The sequence below is a fragment of the Limanda limanda genome, chromosome 5 (assembly GCF_963576545.1).
Source record: "Limanda limanda chromosome 5, fLimLim1.1, whole genome shotgun sequence".
NCBI lineage: Eukaryota > Metazoa > Chordata > Actinopteri > Pleuronectiformes > Pleuronectidae > Limanda > Limanda limanda.
Genome location: NC_083640.1, coordinates 16,640,191 through 16,656,932, shown reverse-complemented (window position 1 = coordinate 16,656,932; position 16,742 = coordinate 16,640,191). Strand labels below are relative to the sequence as shown.

Below are 16,742 nucleotides of genomic sequence, written 5' to 3'. Positions count from 1 at the left end.
TATTTATTTAACATATCCATAAATTACCATATTTATTAATTGAATGGCTTGAATTTAAATGATGTATGATCAAAGTTTAATAACTAAATTCTGACAGTATGCCACAACATCAGGCATTTTTCAGATATGACATTGTGACCTCAGTTGATTCAAATTTTGTAGTATTTCTGATCCAAAATGGTCAAAATTAAAAAAAAGGAAATTCACGTTTTACCTTTCTCTGTGTCTCCTTGGTAAACAGTCGTCCAGCATATCAAGAGACACAACATTGTGCTGAAGAGAGAGCTGGGAGAGGGAGCCTTCGGAAAGGTCTTCCTGGCCGAGTGTTACAACCTCTCACCCGACCAGGAGAAGATACTGGTGGCTGTCAAGGTAATCAGGAAGTCTAATTGTTTTAAAGAATACATATGATGCTTTTTCTGTTTCTCTTTCCTTTATGTCTCGTATAGGTTGTTATGATTGTAAAGGTAATGCAAAGTTAAAAAGCCCAATTGTGGAAGCCAACATGTTTTTGAAGGAACTTAACCAATCACATTAGAGTGGGTCAGCCGGCCAATCATTGTTTTAACTGGAGGGAGCGACAGCTCTGTTCTCCAGTGTTCATTTTTATAGTTTTCTTATTATCCTTAACATATGAGATTACTCTGTGATTGACTGTGGGGCTTGTGTAAAGCTTTGTTTTTTAATAAACTGAAATACACAGACACATCTTATTTGTCAAAAGAAATAAAATATCATCCAGGCTGCTTTATAAAGATCTTATTCTGATTCATGAGGAGTCTAGTTTTAAGACGAGACATTTAAAAAACCCTGCTGCTGCAGAATGATCGGTTGCCCCAAAATAAATCACATTATGATGTTATTGAAGGTGAATTTATTACCTTACAGTATTTTTCAATTCGATCCGATACCTAGAATACATTTCACATATCGAATATTGCTGCAGATCATCTTGCTGTACGTTTGTGAAATGTAGACATTGGCCTTTTAAAGCGAAATCCTTCCTATGGCGAATGTATCGCCATCATCTCACCTCCATTTCCTCCGCTATTGTTAGAAAGCTGCTCCTTTCCAGAGTTTCTGAGTAAGCGAAAGGTGGAATTACACTCAAACCACCGACTTCCGGGGCTCAAATTGAACGGTTTCCCAGGGAGCATCTTCCCATCACATATATCATCCATCCATCTCACCATCAAGTATGCTTTCTCTGCTGGTCTGCGGTGAAACAGGATCTGATTGGTGAAGAACTTCTCATTAACAATACATGACCTGTGAGGGACCCCCACCTCACCCTTCCTTCCTTCTCCCTATCTCTTCTTTTACCTTCTACACACACACTTCCTCTGTCCTCTGTCTTCCACTCCTCACCTCAAACTCTCTCTTTCACCTGGCTTTTTCCCTACTCTTACTTCATCCTGGCACCTTCCTCCTCTCAAATCCTCCACTTTCTTCTCTCTTCCAACACTCCCTGTTTTCTTTCCAGCTTAGCTCTAAACCGCTCGCCGGCCGCGCGATGTTTGATGCCAGCTTAGCTTCAGCTCAGTCTGGGCACTTTGTAAAAAACGCACCTGAAAATCCTCAGAAGCAGAGTTCTTGGTTGTAGAACAAGAGTCTGGATGTTGAAGTCAGACCAGGTAAAATGTTCTAAAAGCAGCACATTACTTACCCTGAGACTAGCACAGGTACAGCCGTTTATAGACATGATGTACAGTAGATGAATCATTGAGTCATTAGTGTCACGTCATTGATTTAAGTCTCTCAATTCATCATTTTTGTTCAATCAGCTAATGCACCGCCTGCTCACTGAGTGTACGTCTCACTCTTTCGGCTCTTTTCATCCTCGTCTCATTGTCGTTTGGCGTGACTCACAATTTCTCTTCTGCCGTTTTCCTCTTCCTACCCCTTGTTGCTCCATCCAAGACGACAATTTGTAATGAAAGCTGCTGGAAACATTTCATTTCCAACAGACTTTCAAGGATTTTCAGGATTGGTTCACCCAAAATAAAAAACTAAACTAAAAAGGGGCTTTTTGGCCTTGAAAGTAGTTCACATAATCCACAAATAGCTGAGACACTGTTTCTGGAACTAAAAACTACAACCTGGTCATGGACAAATTAATTCCCCCCAGACTGAAAGGCACTAATGACGCAAATCATTTTATAACTGTTAATTTCTGTCCCTGTACGGTTGTTTTTGGTCTGTGTTGTTCTTTTTACAGATAGTTTACATTTTTTCTCTTCAGTCTTTTTGCTTTTGTCTTTGTCTTTTTGCTTTTCATTATGGTGTCTGAGGTCATGAATCACAGAGAAATGAACAAGTTAGTTAAACATGTGCCCTTCCTGATATCAAAACAGCATTTTGGTTTATTGAAAAAGCTTTTTTCTTCAAAATGTGACCAATGACTCTAAGTCTTTCTTACAACTGCTTCAGTGATGAAAATGCAGTTTTTTCTTTAGATGTACACTATATCAATGATGAAGTGTACATACTGGACTTATGTTATACTCTGTCATGCGTGCTACATTATCGAAACATGCTCTGCCTTCTGCACCACATTACAATAACCTGCACTCGCTAATAGAGCTTAATGGTCCTGGTTTTAGAGTCGGCCATCAATCACCCAGTCATCCATAATACAGAGGCAAGTTTTACTACAATACACTGAGCTGCCATCGATCACAGGCAACACCATAACACGTGCTTATACACGTAGAAATATGCATATGCACAAACACTCACGTCAATAGACACTCACACACTCGCATGCAATCAATCAAGAACACTTTCCATTTTCCATAATGTTGCACATGTAAATGGGAATCACTACAGTCCCAAGCTAGAGGTTGGTTGTTGATTGCTTGTTATTTGTCCAGGGACCTGAATGTGCACAGACCGGATAACTAACGCTGCAAAAAATACGGCTTTTGGCTCGAGACTTTACGCGACACTGAGTTCAGACAGTGAGAGCGTGACAGTGGATACGTCCAGGTTTCTGACGCACGGCAAAGTCTCTGTTGTAGCGTTCTGAACTCAACTTTAATATGTTCCGCTTAGCACAGTGATGAATGTTTTTTCAGCCGGCTGATCGGGGTCAGTGGTGCAGTTCACGTCTTTGTCGAGAAAGAAAGAGTTTTTTTCCCCCTTTTAAAATCAAAAATTTGATTCCAGATTTAGTTTTTCCATGGAGAGGCAAACTAGGTGAACTTCCAACAGACCTCTATCAGTGTGTATGTTCTAAAGTGTCCCTGAAGCTGTTTAGTGCCACTTTCTTAATTCATAACCCTTTTAGAAAGTTGTTATTTGCTTTATCAATAGTTAATTAATTTATAGATCAATTAAAAACTGTTATAATAGCAGGGGTTGCCAGTTTGAGTGTGGTGTTTAATAGCACTTTGCATTTTCTCATGAAAAGTTTTTTTTATTTTCTTGTCCCTCTATCTTCCTCAGAGAAGATTCCTCCAATTAGAGTAGTTATTAATATTTATTAATTCATGAATATTGATGTTACCAACATCAATAATTGCATTGTGATGAAATACAAGCGATTTCCACCATGTGTTTTTTTAATGGTCATGAGTAAATTATTTACTAAGCATTAATTAATTAAGCCATTAATCACAATACCCAAACCCTTCATGAAGGTGGAATAAATGTTATTTATTTATCATTATTATCATTACTCATCCTCCTTCTCAGTTTGGTATTTAGTGGAACTGGGAGGATTTATAACAGAAGGTACGTTCACTTTGAGAACACATCAGCAGAAAGTCAACCATGATTTCCCATACATGTGCGATATCACATTCCAGCTGAGATTGGAGCATTGTCCATACAGTATCTATACTGTATTAATCCACAGTCGTTATGGCGCTGTATCCTCTTACAGCCTCTAATGTACATGATCAAGCCTCGGTTTCGCGATTGGCTGAGAGTGGAGTCACAGTCTGTCTCGTTTTCTGGCATCTCAGCGTTCTGGATGAAGGGTCACGGGTCACTTCCTCCTGCGTGAGCTCTCTGGGTGACTTCTCCTTGTCCTTTAGACCCGTGCTTGTAACAGGAGCTTCTATCTGCACTGTCAGTTCACAGCCACATGCACAAGGTAGAGAGTGAACATATATCCATGTCATACACTGTAGGAAGACAATCAATTATTCATGTATAGAAAAGGAGGACTTTTCTATGTTTCTCTTCTTTAGATGTGAAATGAATACAGACCCTGTATCACTTTCATTTCCTGCATCTGCCTTTCTCTTTTTTATTCACACACACTCTTTTTGCACCTTTGTCACAGATGCCTGTGTTACACAACCTGCCCAACAGATTTCCTGATTCATGGAAAGGAGATTAGTTTCAGAGGGAACCAGGGAATATAATGAAGTGTTGTACAACAGTGTTATACTGTAATGGCCTACATTAATATAAAATGTCTTCAGTTTTCCTGCTCTGTCATTGAATCAATCCTCGCTCAGTGCCAGTAATTTCACAATGTGTGTGCCGTGCTTGTAGCTCACCCTTTACAAGCAAGACCTTTTTTTCATCAGCCAAATAAACTGGAGCAGACCGCGTCCACTGTGAAAATGACTAATTGGCAATAGTGTACGTGGAATAATGTTAGAGTATTTCATTTGTCGGTTTATTAAAAATGTCCCTTTGTGTGTTTGTGTGTGCGCAGACACTTAAAGAGGCCAGTGAAAATGCCAGGAAGGATTTCCACCGTGAATCTGAGCTCCTGACGAACCTTCAACACGAACACATCGTCACTTTCTACGGCGTCTGCGTGGAGAGCGACCCTCTCATCATGGTGTTTGAGTACATGAAGCACGGAGACCTCAACAAGTTCCTCAGGCATGGCTCTTTCCTTCATTACAGAAAAGTGACCAGCGAATGGCAACAGACATGAGGACAAATTAAAGTCAATGATACAGTAGAAATTCCCTCTCTTTAATTTCCAATTTTAAAAACTTTACTTCCTCACTCACTCACAGGGCTCACGGTCCGGACGCAGTTCTGATGGCGGAGGGTCAGAACACCCGAACTCTGGAGCTGACCCAGTCTCAGATGCTGCACATCGCCCAGCAGATAGCATCCGGCATGGTCTACCTGGCATCTCAGCACTTTGTGCATCGCGACCTGGCCACCAGGTTTGTCCTGTTCTCGTGTGTGTATTTGAATGGCAACATATCTTTTCGGAGTCACATGTGGCAGAACTAACCAATCAGAAGCTCGAAGGACCTAGAATGAGGTGAATGTGGCGGAATCAAACAAGTAGATTTAAACGTAAAATATGTTCATGTATGTTATCATCGTATTTTGGTAAATTAACCCAAATGTATAAATTGCCCCTGGATCTTACCTTTGCAGTAAAATAAAAATAACTGTTAATTAATGCCGTTTACATCCATTGTCTGTGACATGTCTGAAGATGTTTGTAAACATCTATAAATATAAAGAGAACAAAAGTGGAGCACTTATTATAGATTATAATAATTGAACAATATTTACACTATATCTCTGGTTGTATTTATTGTTATGTTGCAAGTCAATTGCAAAACCGGATATTTGCTGTTTTACAGAATATATACACATGTTTTCTCTTCTCTATGTGAGAGACATGCTGCTACAGACAAACACCAAAATAAAAGTTCAGTTTCTTCACTGAACTCAACGTGATCAAGTTTGCAAATTAGCAACAGGATAGTGGATTTGAGGCAAACTTCAAAACTTGTACAGGGTGTGATAACTGTGCCAGAAGTAACAAATTATGTTAAACGTCTTTTACAAAAACTCAACAACAGGTTCTTCAAAGCTGTTTTCTGTTCTGTATCTGACAGGAACTGCCTGGTGGGCGAGAACCTGCTGGTGAAGATCGGGGACTTCGGCATGTCCAGAGATGTCTACAGTACTGACTACTACAGGGTAGGTGTATGTGTCATCCTATTTTCTTCTTCAGCCTCCCCCCTCCCTGCTGCATGGGTCCCTCTCTGCTCCCCAACCCCCTTCCCCCCTCCCCCTCTGCATGGGCATGACTGATGGGCCCTGGCCGAGTTACAGAAAGCCGCCTGCCATGGTGGCACAATTAAACCCAGTGCAGTGCAGTGCAGCAGAATTAAACACACATGTTGGTTTCACTGAGAGACAGAATCAGCTTTGTTTGGTGAAGGCTTCTAACAGTAGTTTAATTTATTCACACTCAGGTTGTTTTATTTTTTCAGGAGATGTTAATTTTGAATTTAGGAGTCTTCTGTTCACCAGAGACCCGGCTAATGACACAGCTGCATGACAAGACCCGGCACATTTTAATTGATGAAAACATTTCTATCAAATTATAAATACAAAAAGAAATTTAAAAAAAGTTATGATGGTTCCTGAAAAACCAGGCTCAACTTTTGACGATATCGAAAATATTAAACAATATAAAGCTATTGTTGTAAAGATTAAATGGAGACTGATTATTTTAGCACACAGTTTTCACAAAGTGTAAATATACTCAACTTTTTTTAAATTAAGAGGCTAGATCTGCATTTGTGTAAAATCTGAAAATGCTGGATTTGAAACGGTGAAATAATAAAACACGAAATAGTATAAAATATGGTACCTTGGTGTTGGAGCCTGATATAATCAGTACATAAAATGCAAGGTCACAAAACACGTGTTGTATAATAGTACACAGTTCTGCATACAATAAACCTATTCACATTGCCAGAAGTGTTGTGCTAGTGGGACATGACACACACACGCACTTATGTCAAGGGGTGGTGTCCAAAGGGTCTTTCTGCAAAGTTACTGCATTTCTAAAAAGTCTGTGTGTCTGTGTGTCAAAATAACTCAGAGCTGCAAGAGACGGCTGAGTGCGTGTTTTTTTCCTTCTGCACAGCATCTGTTACCTTTCCAAAAGGGCAAAATCTAATAAATCCTACTGATTGATTGACAGAAACTGTCCATTCTTCCTGCCCTTTCTCCGATCCACTGTGACAAACTGACATGAGTGACGTGACAGAGCACAGTCGTCAGAGGAGGGAGAACGAGAGCCATTTAACGACAGGACAAATATCCGTTTGGAGCGAATAATAAATGATCATTAAGGCATTAAATATATGTATAATCCAGAAATGTCAATAACTGGTGCATTTTATGTTTTGTATGTCTGTTGCGATATTTTCAGGTTATATAAGAAAACTATCATTTTTTTAGTTTGCAGGAAAGCAGTTAAGTTATATCCGGCATACATCAGGCTTATATAAATCATTACTTGCAATGCAAATAGATAATAGTCCCCTTATGAAATCCCTCGATACAGTTTTTTTATTTAAATCTGCTTCAAATTTCGCACACTTAGAAATATCGTAAATATGTCTGAGTTTCTTTATCAAGTTCCACGAATGATTATCTGACAAACAAAAGCAAATGTTGTAAAAATTGTAAAGACATTTTATACAAAATTCCTGGATCTAAAGTTTTTGTTTTTTCCGCACCCATATTACTTCATTCCACCTAATTTCATGGTAATCTGACTTGTAGTTAAAAACCAACCAACACACAAACAGGGGTGAAAACATAACCTCCTTGACATAGGTCACTATAATGCATATAATTACCAATATTAGAAAACTATTGTTTTGTCACATTTCACAATGTAAAAAGGAAAGAAAGCCTCCTTTTTTCTATATTTAGAGAAAGACTAATTAATATTTCTACTTGCATTTATGTTAATATTAATCATATTTCACAGCATGTAAAAACCTTGTTATGCCACAATCTTTTAAAAGGTCAAATATTCAATATCAACACGGCCACAATCAATCTGTGTTGTGAAAATGACCTTTCTTTGGACTTTTTCTGAAAACTTATGATTACATTTGGAGTAACGAGATATGCGTGGGATCAAATTATACTTGTAAAATGTAAAGTCTCTCCTCTTTGGCTTGCTTTTGTACTATCTCTGTGTGACGACACAGAGCGATCTCCCTCCTCCTCCTCCTCATCCTCCTCCTTGTCCTCCTCCTCCTCCTCCTCCTTCCTTTCACCTCGCCTCAACAAAGCTGAGCGCTGAGGCTGTAGTCATAGAAACGGGCGAAGGCAGTGGCAGTGAGCCTCGGAGTTGTATCCAACGTTTGTCAGGAAGAAAAGTAATCAGACAACTTGTGTTTAGTATTCTGAAGCAGTACGAGAGAAAGAGAGGGGGGGAGAAGGGGAGAGATGGAAGTGTGTGAGACGGAGGCAGGAAGGTGGCAAAGATGAAAGGAGAGAGAGAGAGAGATGGAGGGAGCAGCAGGAAGAGAGAGAGGAGGTGGGGGAGAGAGGAGCGAGAGGCCGTGCAGGGAGGGAGAAAACAAGACATGAATAAATATACAAAAGAAGAGAAGGCAGCGATGGAAGGATAAAGAGACCTACACATGCTGTGGTGGGAGAGGAGGAGACGTCGTGCAGCGTAGTCAGAGAAACAAACACACACCCGAGCTGCAGCTGCACACAACCACAGAGCAGGACATCTGACACACACAGACACAGACAGACGCAGGGAAAACAGGGAAGCAGGAGAGAGGTACAGAACGGTGGGAGGTAAAACACAAGCATCCACTCATGTTTCAGCATCCAGGACAGACAGAGGTGTGTGTGTGTGTGTGTGTGTGTGTGTTTCTGTGGGGACCCAGTTTTGCTCTTGCGTCAGACAAGAGCAAAGATGAGTCATAGAGGAATCGGAGCGCCCTCCCCTCCACTGCCTCCCCCAGTGTGTGTGTGTATGTAAGGAAATAGAAACAGAGGCGTAGGACTGAAGGGGCCACGGTGACGTCACTGAATCCCCTGTTACCCAATGAACCTGACAGATGCTTTAGCAAACAGGCGAGGATGACTCGTGTGTGTGTGTGTGTGTGTGGGCATGCGAGCGGGACTGGACTTGGACTTGGAGTTTGGGGGTGGGGGGTGGCGGGGTGGGGGGGTGGCGGGGTGGGGGTGAAAGCACATAAACTGATTTCATGCCCAAGCGTAAAGGATGAAAGAAAATCAAATGTGTGCGTGCGTCTTAACATTCAGGCCCTGACTGTTTTATGCCACTGACACAGACTGGAGGGAAACACTGGCAACAAAGTAGAGCTAAACAATCTCTTTAGAGTAATTTGGCTCGTGTGTGTGTGTGTGTGTGAGAGAGGGTGTGTGTGTGAGGGTGTGTGTGTGAGTTTTACAACCCATATCTGGGTCCCGGCCAACACAGACAAACACAATTTTAATGGGGCACCTGGAGATGCTGGAGTCAAGCAGTGTGTGAGTCAGTGTTCGTGTGGACTGACAAATCACTGTCTGCAAGACAAGATAAAAATCAACACAATGTTAATAAAGGTTTAATACAATCAAAACTCAATTTATCCATAACATGTACTTGAGTCAATTTTGTAAAGACATGTAAATTAGGGGTTACGTTATTTGGATACTTTAAATTGTCCCTATGTGGGAAGGTGAGAGTGAATGGTTGTTTGTACGCTGTCCAGGATGTACACCAGCTCTCACCCAGTGTCGGCTGGGATTGGCTCCAATGACCCTCAAAGAATAATGGTATAGATAATGGATGGATGGACAGACGGGTGGATATATACTGTTATAGTAGACAGTAGAGTAAACATCCAAATCATTACCACCTGCTAATTCTCATGTCAAAAATCCCCACATGAAGATTGTGTCTCCTTCAACAGCACTGTACAGAAGTGCACTGTTCCTATAGAGCTTAATTATGAAGGTTTCACTAGATTAAAGTCCCCAAAACACAGCACAGCACAATCATTAGTTTAGTAACCATCAGGATTTTATCACAAGTTAGTTTTTTGAATAACCACATGACTGAGGCCGGTGCAAATCTTTCTCGGTGTTAAACCAGGTCACATCTCTCCCTCACATTAACCAAGTGCTGCAAGTGCCCCATAAAACCCATTAAAAAGCTGAATAATGACAAGTGGACATTGATAATGTGATCCAAGCAGAATCAGGACTTTTATTTTGTGTATAAAAACATAATTTCTAAGAGATGGAGCAGAACAACAGCATGTGATGAACATTTATATATTAACCAATACGGTGTCTGAGACGGCCAGAAGAACGAGCTCTTTTCTCTAGGGATGGAAATAAACTGCACACACACGCACACACACACGCAAACGCACACGCACACACACACACACACACACACATACTCACACACACACATACACACACACGCACATGCAAACACACACGCACACGCACACACACACACACAAACACACTCACACACACACTCACACACACACACACACACTGCACATACGTAGACACAAGGATTCTTGGAAAGAGTTTGTGTTTCCATAGCAACAAAGAGGGCAATTAAGGTAGAGTTCCCGTGTTTGTTGCAGGAACAGTGGAGTGGGTGGAGTAAGTCACATAAGCCCCTCCTACACCACATCCCTTAATGCTCTCCTCTTAACTAGTGCAGTTGCCCTGGATACCACAGCCTCCAGGGGTCACTACAGGGAACCCAAAGCCCTCGCCTGATTTATTTTTCCTCTGGTTTTAGGGCGTTCCTAAAACGTTCAGCCAGTGGACTCGCTGAAATTATGCCTATTTGAAAGACAGGGTGGGAGAAAGACAGTGCGCCATCTTAGAGATGAGAGAGAAGGTGCAAACGAGTTAGAGAGAGAGAGAAAGACGGGAACAGCAAAGGAGACAAAGACTGACGACCAAGCTCCTGAGAGCAAAGAGAAAACGGAGAGAGCTAATGACGGAGCGATGCAGTGAGAATCTCTTCAAGCGTTTGGGCTCCTGACTGCTCATCTGTAAACTTTGTTCATGTTTGTTGCCTCCTCCTTATCAACAGCAACAGGGTTTAATCTGAGACTTTTCCTTTACCTGTATTCCTTCATTCGTGGTCTCTGTTTTTTTTCTCTGTCAATGTGGCCTTGTTGGAGACGCTGCCTTTTAACCTTCTCCTCAGACATGTGCACAAACACACACAGGCACCACAGTTAAAGAGGCTGTTATTAATATTTTAGACCATCAGGGGAAATGATCAGCCATGATGAATAAATCAAAAATTCGAAAGGGTATGAGCAGGTCCAGACACATCAGTGATTCATATTGTCAGAAATCTATCTATCCATCTATTCTCGATATAATGGCTTTAAAATAGTTAATAACTATGCAAGTAACCATAAGAAACCAGAACAGAGTAGTACCGGACTAACTTTTACTCATTGGAAAGGATGCAGGACAGGTGCCAACCTTATTAATCATCAGTTGTTACTGGGAGGGAGGGAACCACACATGCATTCTAAATGTCGTCTGCCTGCAGAGGATGGTTAAAACTTTATTGATGTTTCAATGGGTCATTTTTCACCCACTGCTGATAGTCAGTGTGTTCGTGTGAGAGCAAGAGAGAGAGAGGAGGAGGAAGATAAAGAAAACAAGAAAGAGAAAGATCGACCAAAGCAACCACGCAGCTCTACACTGAAGCAGTCTTTATGTTTCTAAATATTTTAGTATCATTATGAAACTCTGCTATAAAATCACCCGTTATATTTGTGTAAAATTCTGTAAACTGTAAGTCGACGCGGTTCGTTGGCTTCCGAGCTGCGCCTCTTCTTGTTGCTTTTTAACAAATACACGTGTACAATTGTTTATGGGAGGATCAATCCACAAAAAATGTGAATTACGTCTCCCACCTGTAGGGGGTACCCCAAGTGTATCCGGGAACAATTCTTACATTGTGTTGCTTTAAGCTAAGTCAAATTTCAAGCAGCAGCCGTAGTGAATATGAAAGTGAATATTGAGGGTATGAGATTTTAGTGCCAATAAAGCAGGTTTGAATTTGGCTGAAACGTGTAAATGAGAAACAGACAAACAAGGAGGGAGACATGACGTTACAGAGAGAGAACGGAGGGTTATGAGGAGAAAGAGCTGCCGAGATTAAGGCAGGTATGTTTCAGTGAACCTGATGGCTATCTGACCGTGCACATTTTATTACTCCATTAAATAACCCACTGACTAACATAGAAACAGGCCAAGTGTGGGCACCAAGCCATTAATAACAGGCGTAAAGCAAGGATTGTCCTGTCTGTGTGGAGCAATGGAGCGCAGATGGTTCGGTAGATTCATGTGAGGAGAAGCAGTGAGTGGAGAGAGGAGGTTCAGTGTGAGACGGGACAGCATCAGGGTTTAGGTTTCATTCAGCTTCACTTTAAACACATCAGGATTAAAAAATACAGTACAGACTTTTAAAAAAAGTTTTTCCCTAATAAACTGAACAGACCTGCTTCAAGGTCGGCATTAAAAATCCATGCTGTGTTCAACCAACAATAATTTATTGAGAATTCTGGTGGAGATGACACAATCTTATCAAAAGTAAATATCTCAGGTTGATTCAAATTGATTTAGAATATTTCAACTATATTAGTTGGAAAGGCTGTGGTTTGAATATTTCACAAACTGTTAACCCCATAAAGCATTAATTACAAGCGGGGTAAAAAGGAGGATATGATAAAGAATTGAAAGATGGTTTTTTCTTTGATTTTATGACACTGAGGCATACTTGACATCTAAAAACTTACAGATTTTATCGAAACATAGTCCTTTAATTACACAAAACTGAGACAATAGTTTATACTGAGACGTTCACTGACCTTTAGTCACTGGTGAGGCATGAAAAGCTCTGACCTCTGCCTCCACATTAACCTGATTCAAGGCCACAGAGACGTTAGTGTTAAAGAACAGTAAAAACATCCATGTTTGCAGCTTATGAACAGGAAAATATCAAGATTCCAAACAGTCAGCTTAGATTAGAACATAAAGAAATGAGGCCAGAGTCTGTCAAAATGTCTGCATCCCTTCCCAGTCTATTTCTGCTCTCTGATATTTACTGGAACTCACCATATTGTTTAATGCAACAATTTAAAGGGTCAAATTAAATAACTTTTCCATTACTTCAATTTCTCCTCCATTGGAGGCGAGGAATTCAAAAACTGAATCTGCAGTAGATCCTTATGCAGCTTGCACACACACGCGGGCGCGCACACACACACACACACACACACACACACACACACACACACACACACACACACACACACACACACACACACACACACACAACACACTTTTTAGAAATGCAGTCACTTTGCAGAAAAACTCTTTGGACACCACCCCTTAACATTTGACTATTTCCTATACATGAATCTTTTTTTTAGCCATTTGCTGATCGCAGGATATTTATTTTTGTCATTTACCATCTGATTGTAATCAGTGGCAGCACAGTGCCATCCTGACCTCAATAGTATTTGAGGTATTCAAAACCAACCCTATCTCACCAATATACTTTCGGGGTTTAATAAAATGTTATGCTGCTCAGAAGTGAGGTGTGCTACAGTCAGGTATATGATGCCATCTACTGTGCCAAACCGGGCTGGTGTTAATGCCTCAGGCAGCAGTTTGGAGGAATAAAATATTTGCAGGGCTCCTTTAAACCTTGTGACAAATGTGAAGAACTGCATTTGAAATGCAATATGTAAAAGAGAGATGAATGGAAGAGAAGTGAATATAGAGTATGAAAGATGCTTCCCAACTCCCTGCATTTTAATTCTTCATTCGTTTCTGCCGAATTTGTACTGACTTTACCCTGTCCAACATTTCTCTGTTTAAAAGGTCGGCGGCCACACCATGCTACCCATCCGCTGGATGCCCCCTGAAAGCATCATGTACAGAAAATTCACCACAGAAAGTGATGTCTGGAGTCTTGGAGTCGTTCTCTGGGAAATCTTCACCTACGGAAAACAGCCTTGGTACCAGCTCTCCAACAACGAGGTACAGAAAACTAAAACACCTCTGACCACACCAGCTGACCCAGTGTTGGGATAACGTCAAGCTTGTGAAGGCAAGAGATCCATTACAACAAAAAGAAGCAGCATCTTTATGTAAATGTTACCTTGGAAGCACCTCCAGCCAAACAAGTAATGAAAACATGATGTCGTAGGCTTCAGATCTGAGGAAACAGCCCTTCAGTTCCAATAAATATTTGATCAACTGTTGATCAAAGTTTCTCACAGGTGAAGTTATGTGAATCCTTTGGCCTGAGTCATCTCAGTTTACAGTACGAAGCTACAGCCCAATGCTCAGAAGCTCAATAAGTGAGCGAACATGTCTTGAATTAATGTAGAGATTCAACACAGAGCCGAGGAGCCAGGTTTGACTCTGTTCCCCATTCACAGGGAGGCAGATGTGAGAGTGCTGCTGTCTGGCATCGCTGTCAGACGACTGCAGCAGCAGACGCTTCTTTTGTTCTGAGCGGAAATTCCTTTGAAACCCTGTTTTTCCAACGGGAGCCACACCATATCTGTTTCTTTTTGCCATGAATCACCCTGACTTTTGTGGTCCGGTGACACTAGTACATCTAAATATCTGTTCTTCTTGGACAACACAGCATACGGTGACAAAGGCAATAGATTCACTTTAAATACAGATAAATAAAAATGGAACATATGAGGTAAACTTATTTTCTCTATTAATATTTTTTTCTATTAGTTTTGCGAAAAATAGTGAGAAATGTACATTTTCCAGATACAGTCTTTATAAATTTTTTTATGATATAAAACACAAAATTAACTCATCCTCTCATCTGCTGGAACTATAAGGATTGTTTGGCACTTTTTGCTCGATACAGTAAATTTCCTTAATTTTTAATTGATAATCAAGACAGCGGCCGTTTAGAACTTTTCACAATACAGTGGCATGTCTGTTGATTTGATTAATACAGACAATACATTATTATATGAAATACACCAGGCTGAACCTCAGAAATCCTGTATGACTCTAATGACTGTAACCATGTTAAAAAAAAAACTGTTTAAATTAATACATTATTATTGACAATTAACAATGGACTGTTTAATAATAAATAACTTTACAAATCAGCCCTTTGGTCGGTTACACTCAGGGTCTTGACCCAGTTTCCTGCATCGGATCCTTTCAACCCTTCACCTTCACCATGGCCTTGTGAACCTGCTCATGACCTCCACTCTGGTTACTGCTCAACATGTCAGCCGTCCCGTTTACATCCAACTCTTTTGGGCTGCGTCCAAACTCAGCCTTTAACCCCTTTCACCTTCTTCTTGTCCCCTTTAAATCTATTACATATCTGCTGATTCACAGTTCACTCTCCTCCTGACCCGAATCTGATGCTCAGATATCTGTAACACGGGTTATGGACCTTTGTTCCAAAACTAGATATCCCTATATTTATACATAGATTTATTTACTCTGATTCCCATCACAAAATGAGGAGATGGTAAAGCTGCTTGATTGGCAAAAAGATAAAACTCTTACAGATCAGATCCTTAATAATGTAGAGCAGTTTATCTAATGATAATCGAATGTTCATAAAGCGATTTGGTGCTTTCGGGAGGGATTAATAGAAGCTGCTAATTAGTATTCATTCCACACAGCAGGGTGTATTTTTAATGTTTGAGGAAATTATAAAAAGCTTAATTATATTACAGTCAAATAGCTGTATAGATATTTTCCAAGCCACTGTCAGACGATGATATACCCACTCCCTGTACAGAGGAGCACTTTCCTCTTCATTCAGCCGCTCTGTTTCAAAACGTGTCGCCTAACTCTTGATCCCCAAATACTCGCGCTGAAGCAGATTTAAAGCTCAAATCCGTATTTTTTTTAACTTTAACTTAACCTATACGAGAAGATATGAAGTGTAATGAGACAGTAAATTAATTGAGCTGTTGTCGATTTATAGTTGGAGACTTTTCCGCTCGCAATCTTATTAAGAAATTGCATCATTTGTCTGGATGGCTGCTCCAGCGCAATGTGACTTCATCAGTGCAGAAAATAATTTATTCACGCTGACATTTTCCCTGTATGCCACTGCAGCGATGTGAAACAGGTTTACCAAGCAAAGGCTGCATCATACTCACGGGAATTTAATGAATACACAAAGTTATAGACTTCAAGTTGGTGTTTGTCGGTTTGTTAGCAGGGTTATGCAAAAGGTGCCTCACATAACCATGACATCTTGGCGCAGATCCCAATCAGGAATGCAGGAATCTTTTCACTTTCTTTAACATTAGTGTTTCTTGACATTTACCTTAATTTATCAGAGTAAATCATGGATCTTGATAAAAAAGAGACATCTTTAGTGGAGTGATATTTATGAGTGTGTGTAATTTGGTACAGATCCAATTAAAAAGGGTGAATTTAAAGGCGGGGACTCTAGGGCCTTGGCAGAGCCGTCCTTAATTTCCTCCTCTTTGTTTCTCCCCCTGTAGGTGATCGAGTGTATAACCCAGGGCAGGGTGCTGCAGCGCCCCAGGACCTGTCCTAAAGAAGTGTACGACCTGATGCTGGGTTGCTGGCAGAGAGAACCGCACATGAGACTCAACATCAAGGAAATCCACTGTCTGCTCCTCAACCTGGCCAAGGCCTCACCTGTATACCTGGATATACTGGGCTAAACACAGGAAGAGGACGGAGGATGCGTTTGTGTGAGATGTATGTGTGTTTAGGTGTGGATGGATGCTGTATTTAAGTGTGTGTGAGCACTTGAGGTATGTTTGTGTGTCTGCTATAGGGTAGACATGGTGATACCTCTGAAGTGTGTGTGCGAGCAAGGTGGCGCTGTACAGGATGTGAGGCTAGCACCAGACTCTTAAAGGCAATCAAAATTTCTCTTTCCTCTCGACCAATTTCCTCTCCTTTGTGCATCTACTTCTTCCCCT

General features: G+C 40.8%; 1 protein-coding gene across 1 annotated transcript in view; it reads left to right on the top strand.

Annotated features, from left to right (window-relative positions):
* The window catches only part of ntrk2a (neurotrophic tyrosine kinase, receptor, type 2a), a 74,242-nt gene extending 57,764 nt beyond the window's left edge, over positions 1–16,478 (top strand). The window contains exons 15-20 of the mRNA XM_061071856.1: positions 242–372; positions 4,673–4,845; positions 4,986–5,141; positions 5,832–5,922; positions 13,660–13,818; positions 16,293–16,478. Coding sequence (XP_060927839.1) covers positions 242–372; positions 4,673–4,845; positions 4,986–5,141; positions 5,832–5,922; positions 13,660–13,818; positions 16,293–16,478 — 896 coding nt within the window. The remainder of the gene's footprint in view (positions 1–241; positions 373–4,672; positions 4,846–4,985; positions 5,142–5,831; positions 5,923–13,659; positions 13,819–16,292) is intronic.
* Positions 16,479–16,742: the final 264 nt, after the last annotated feature.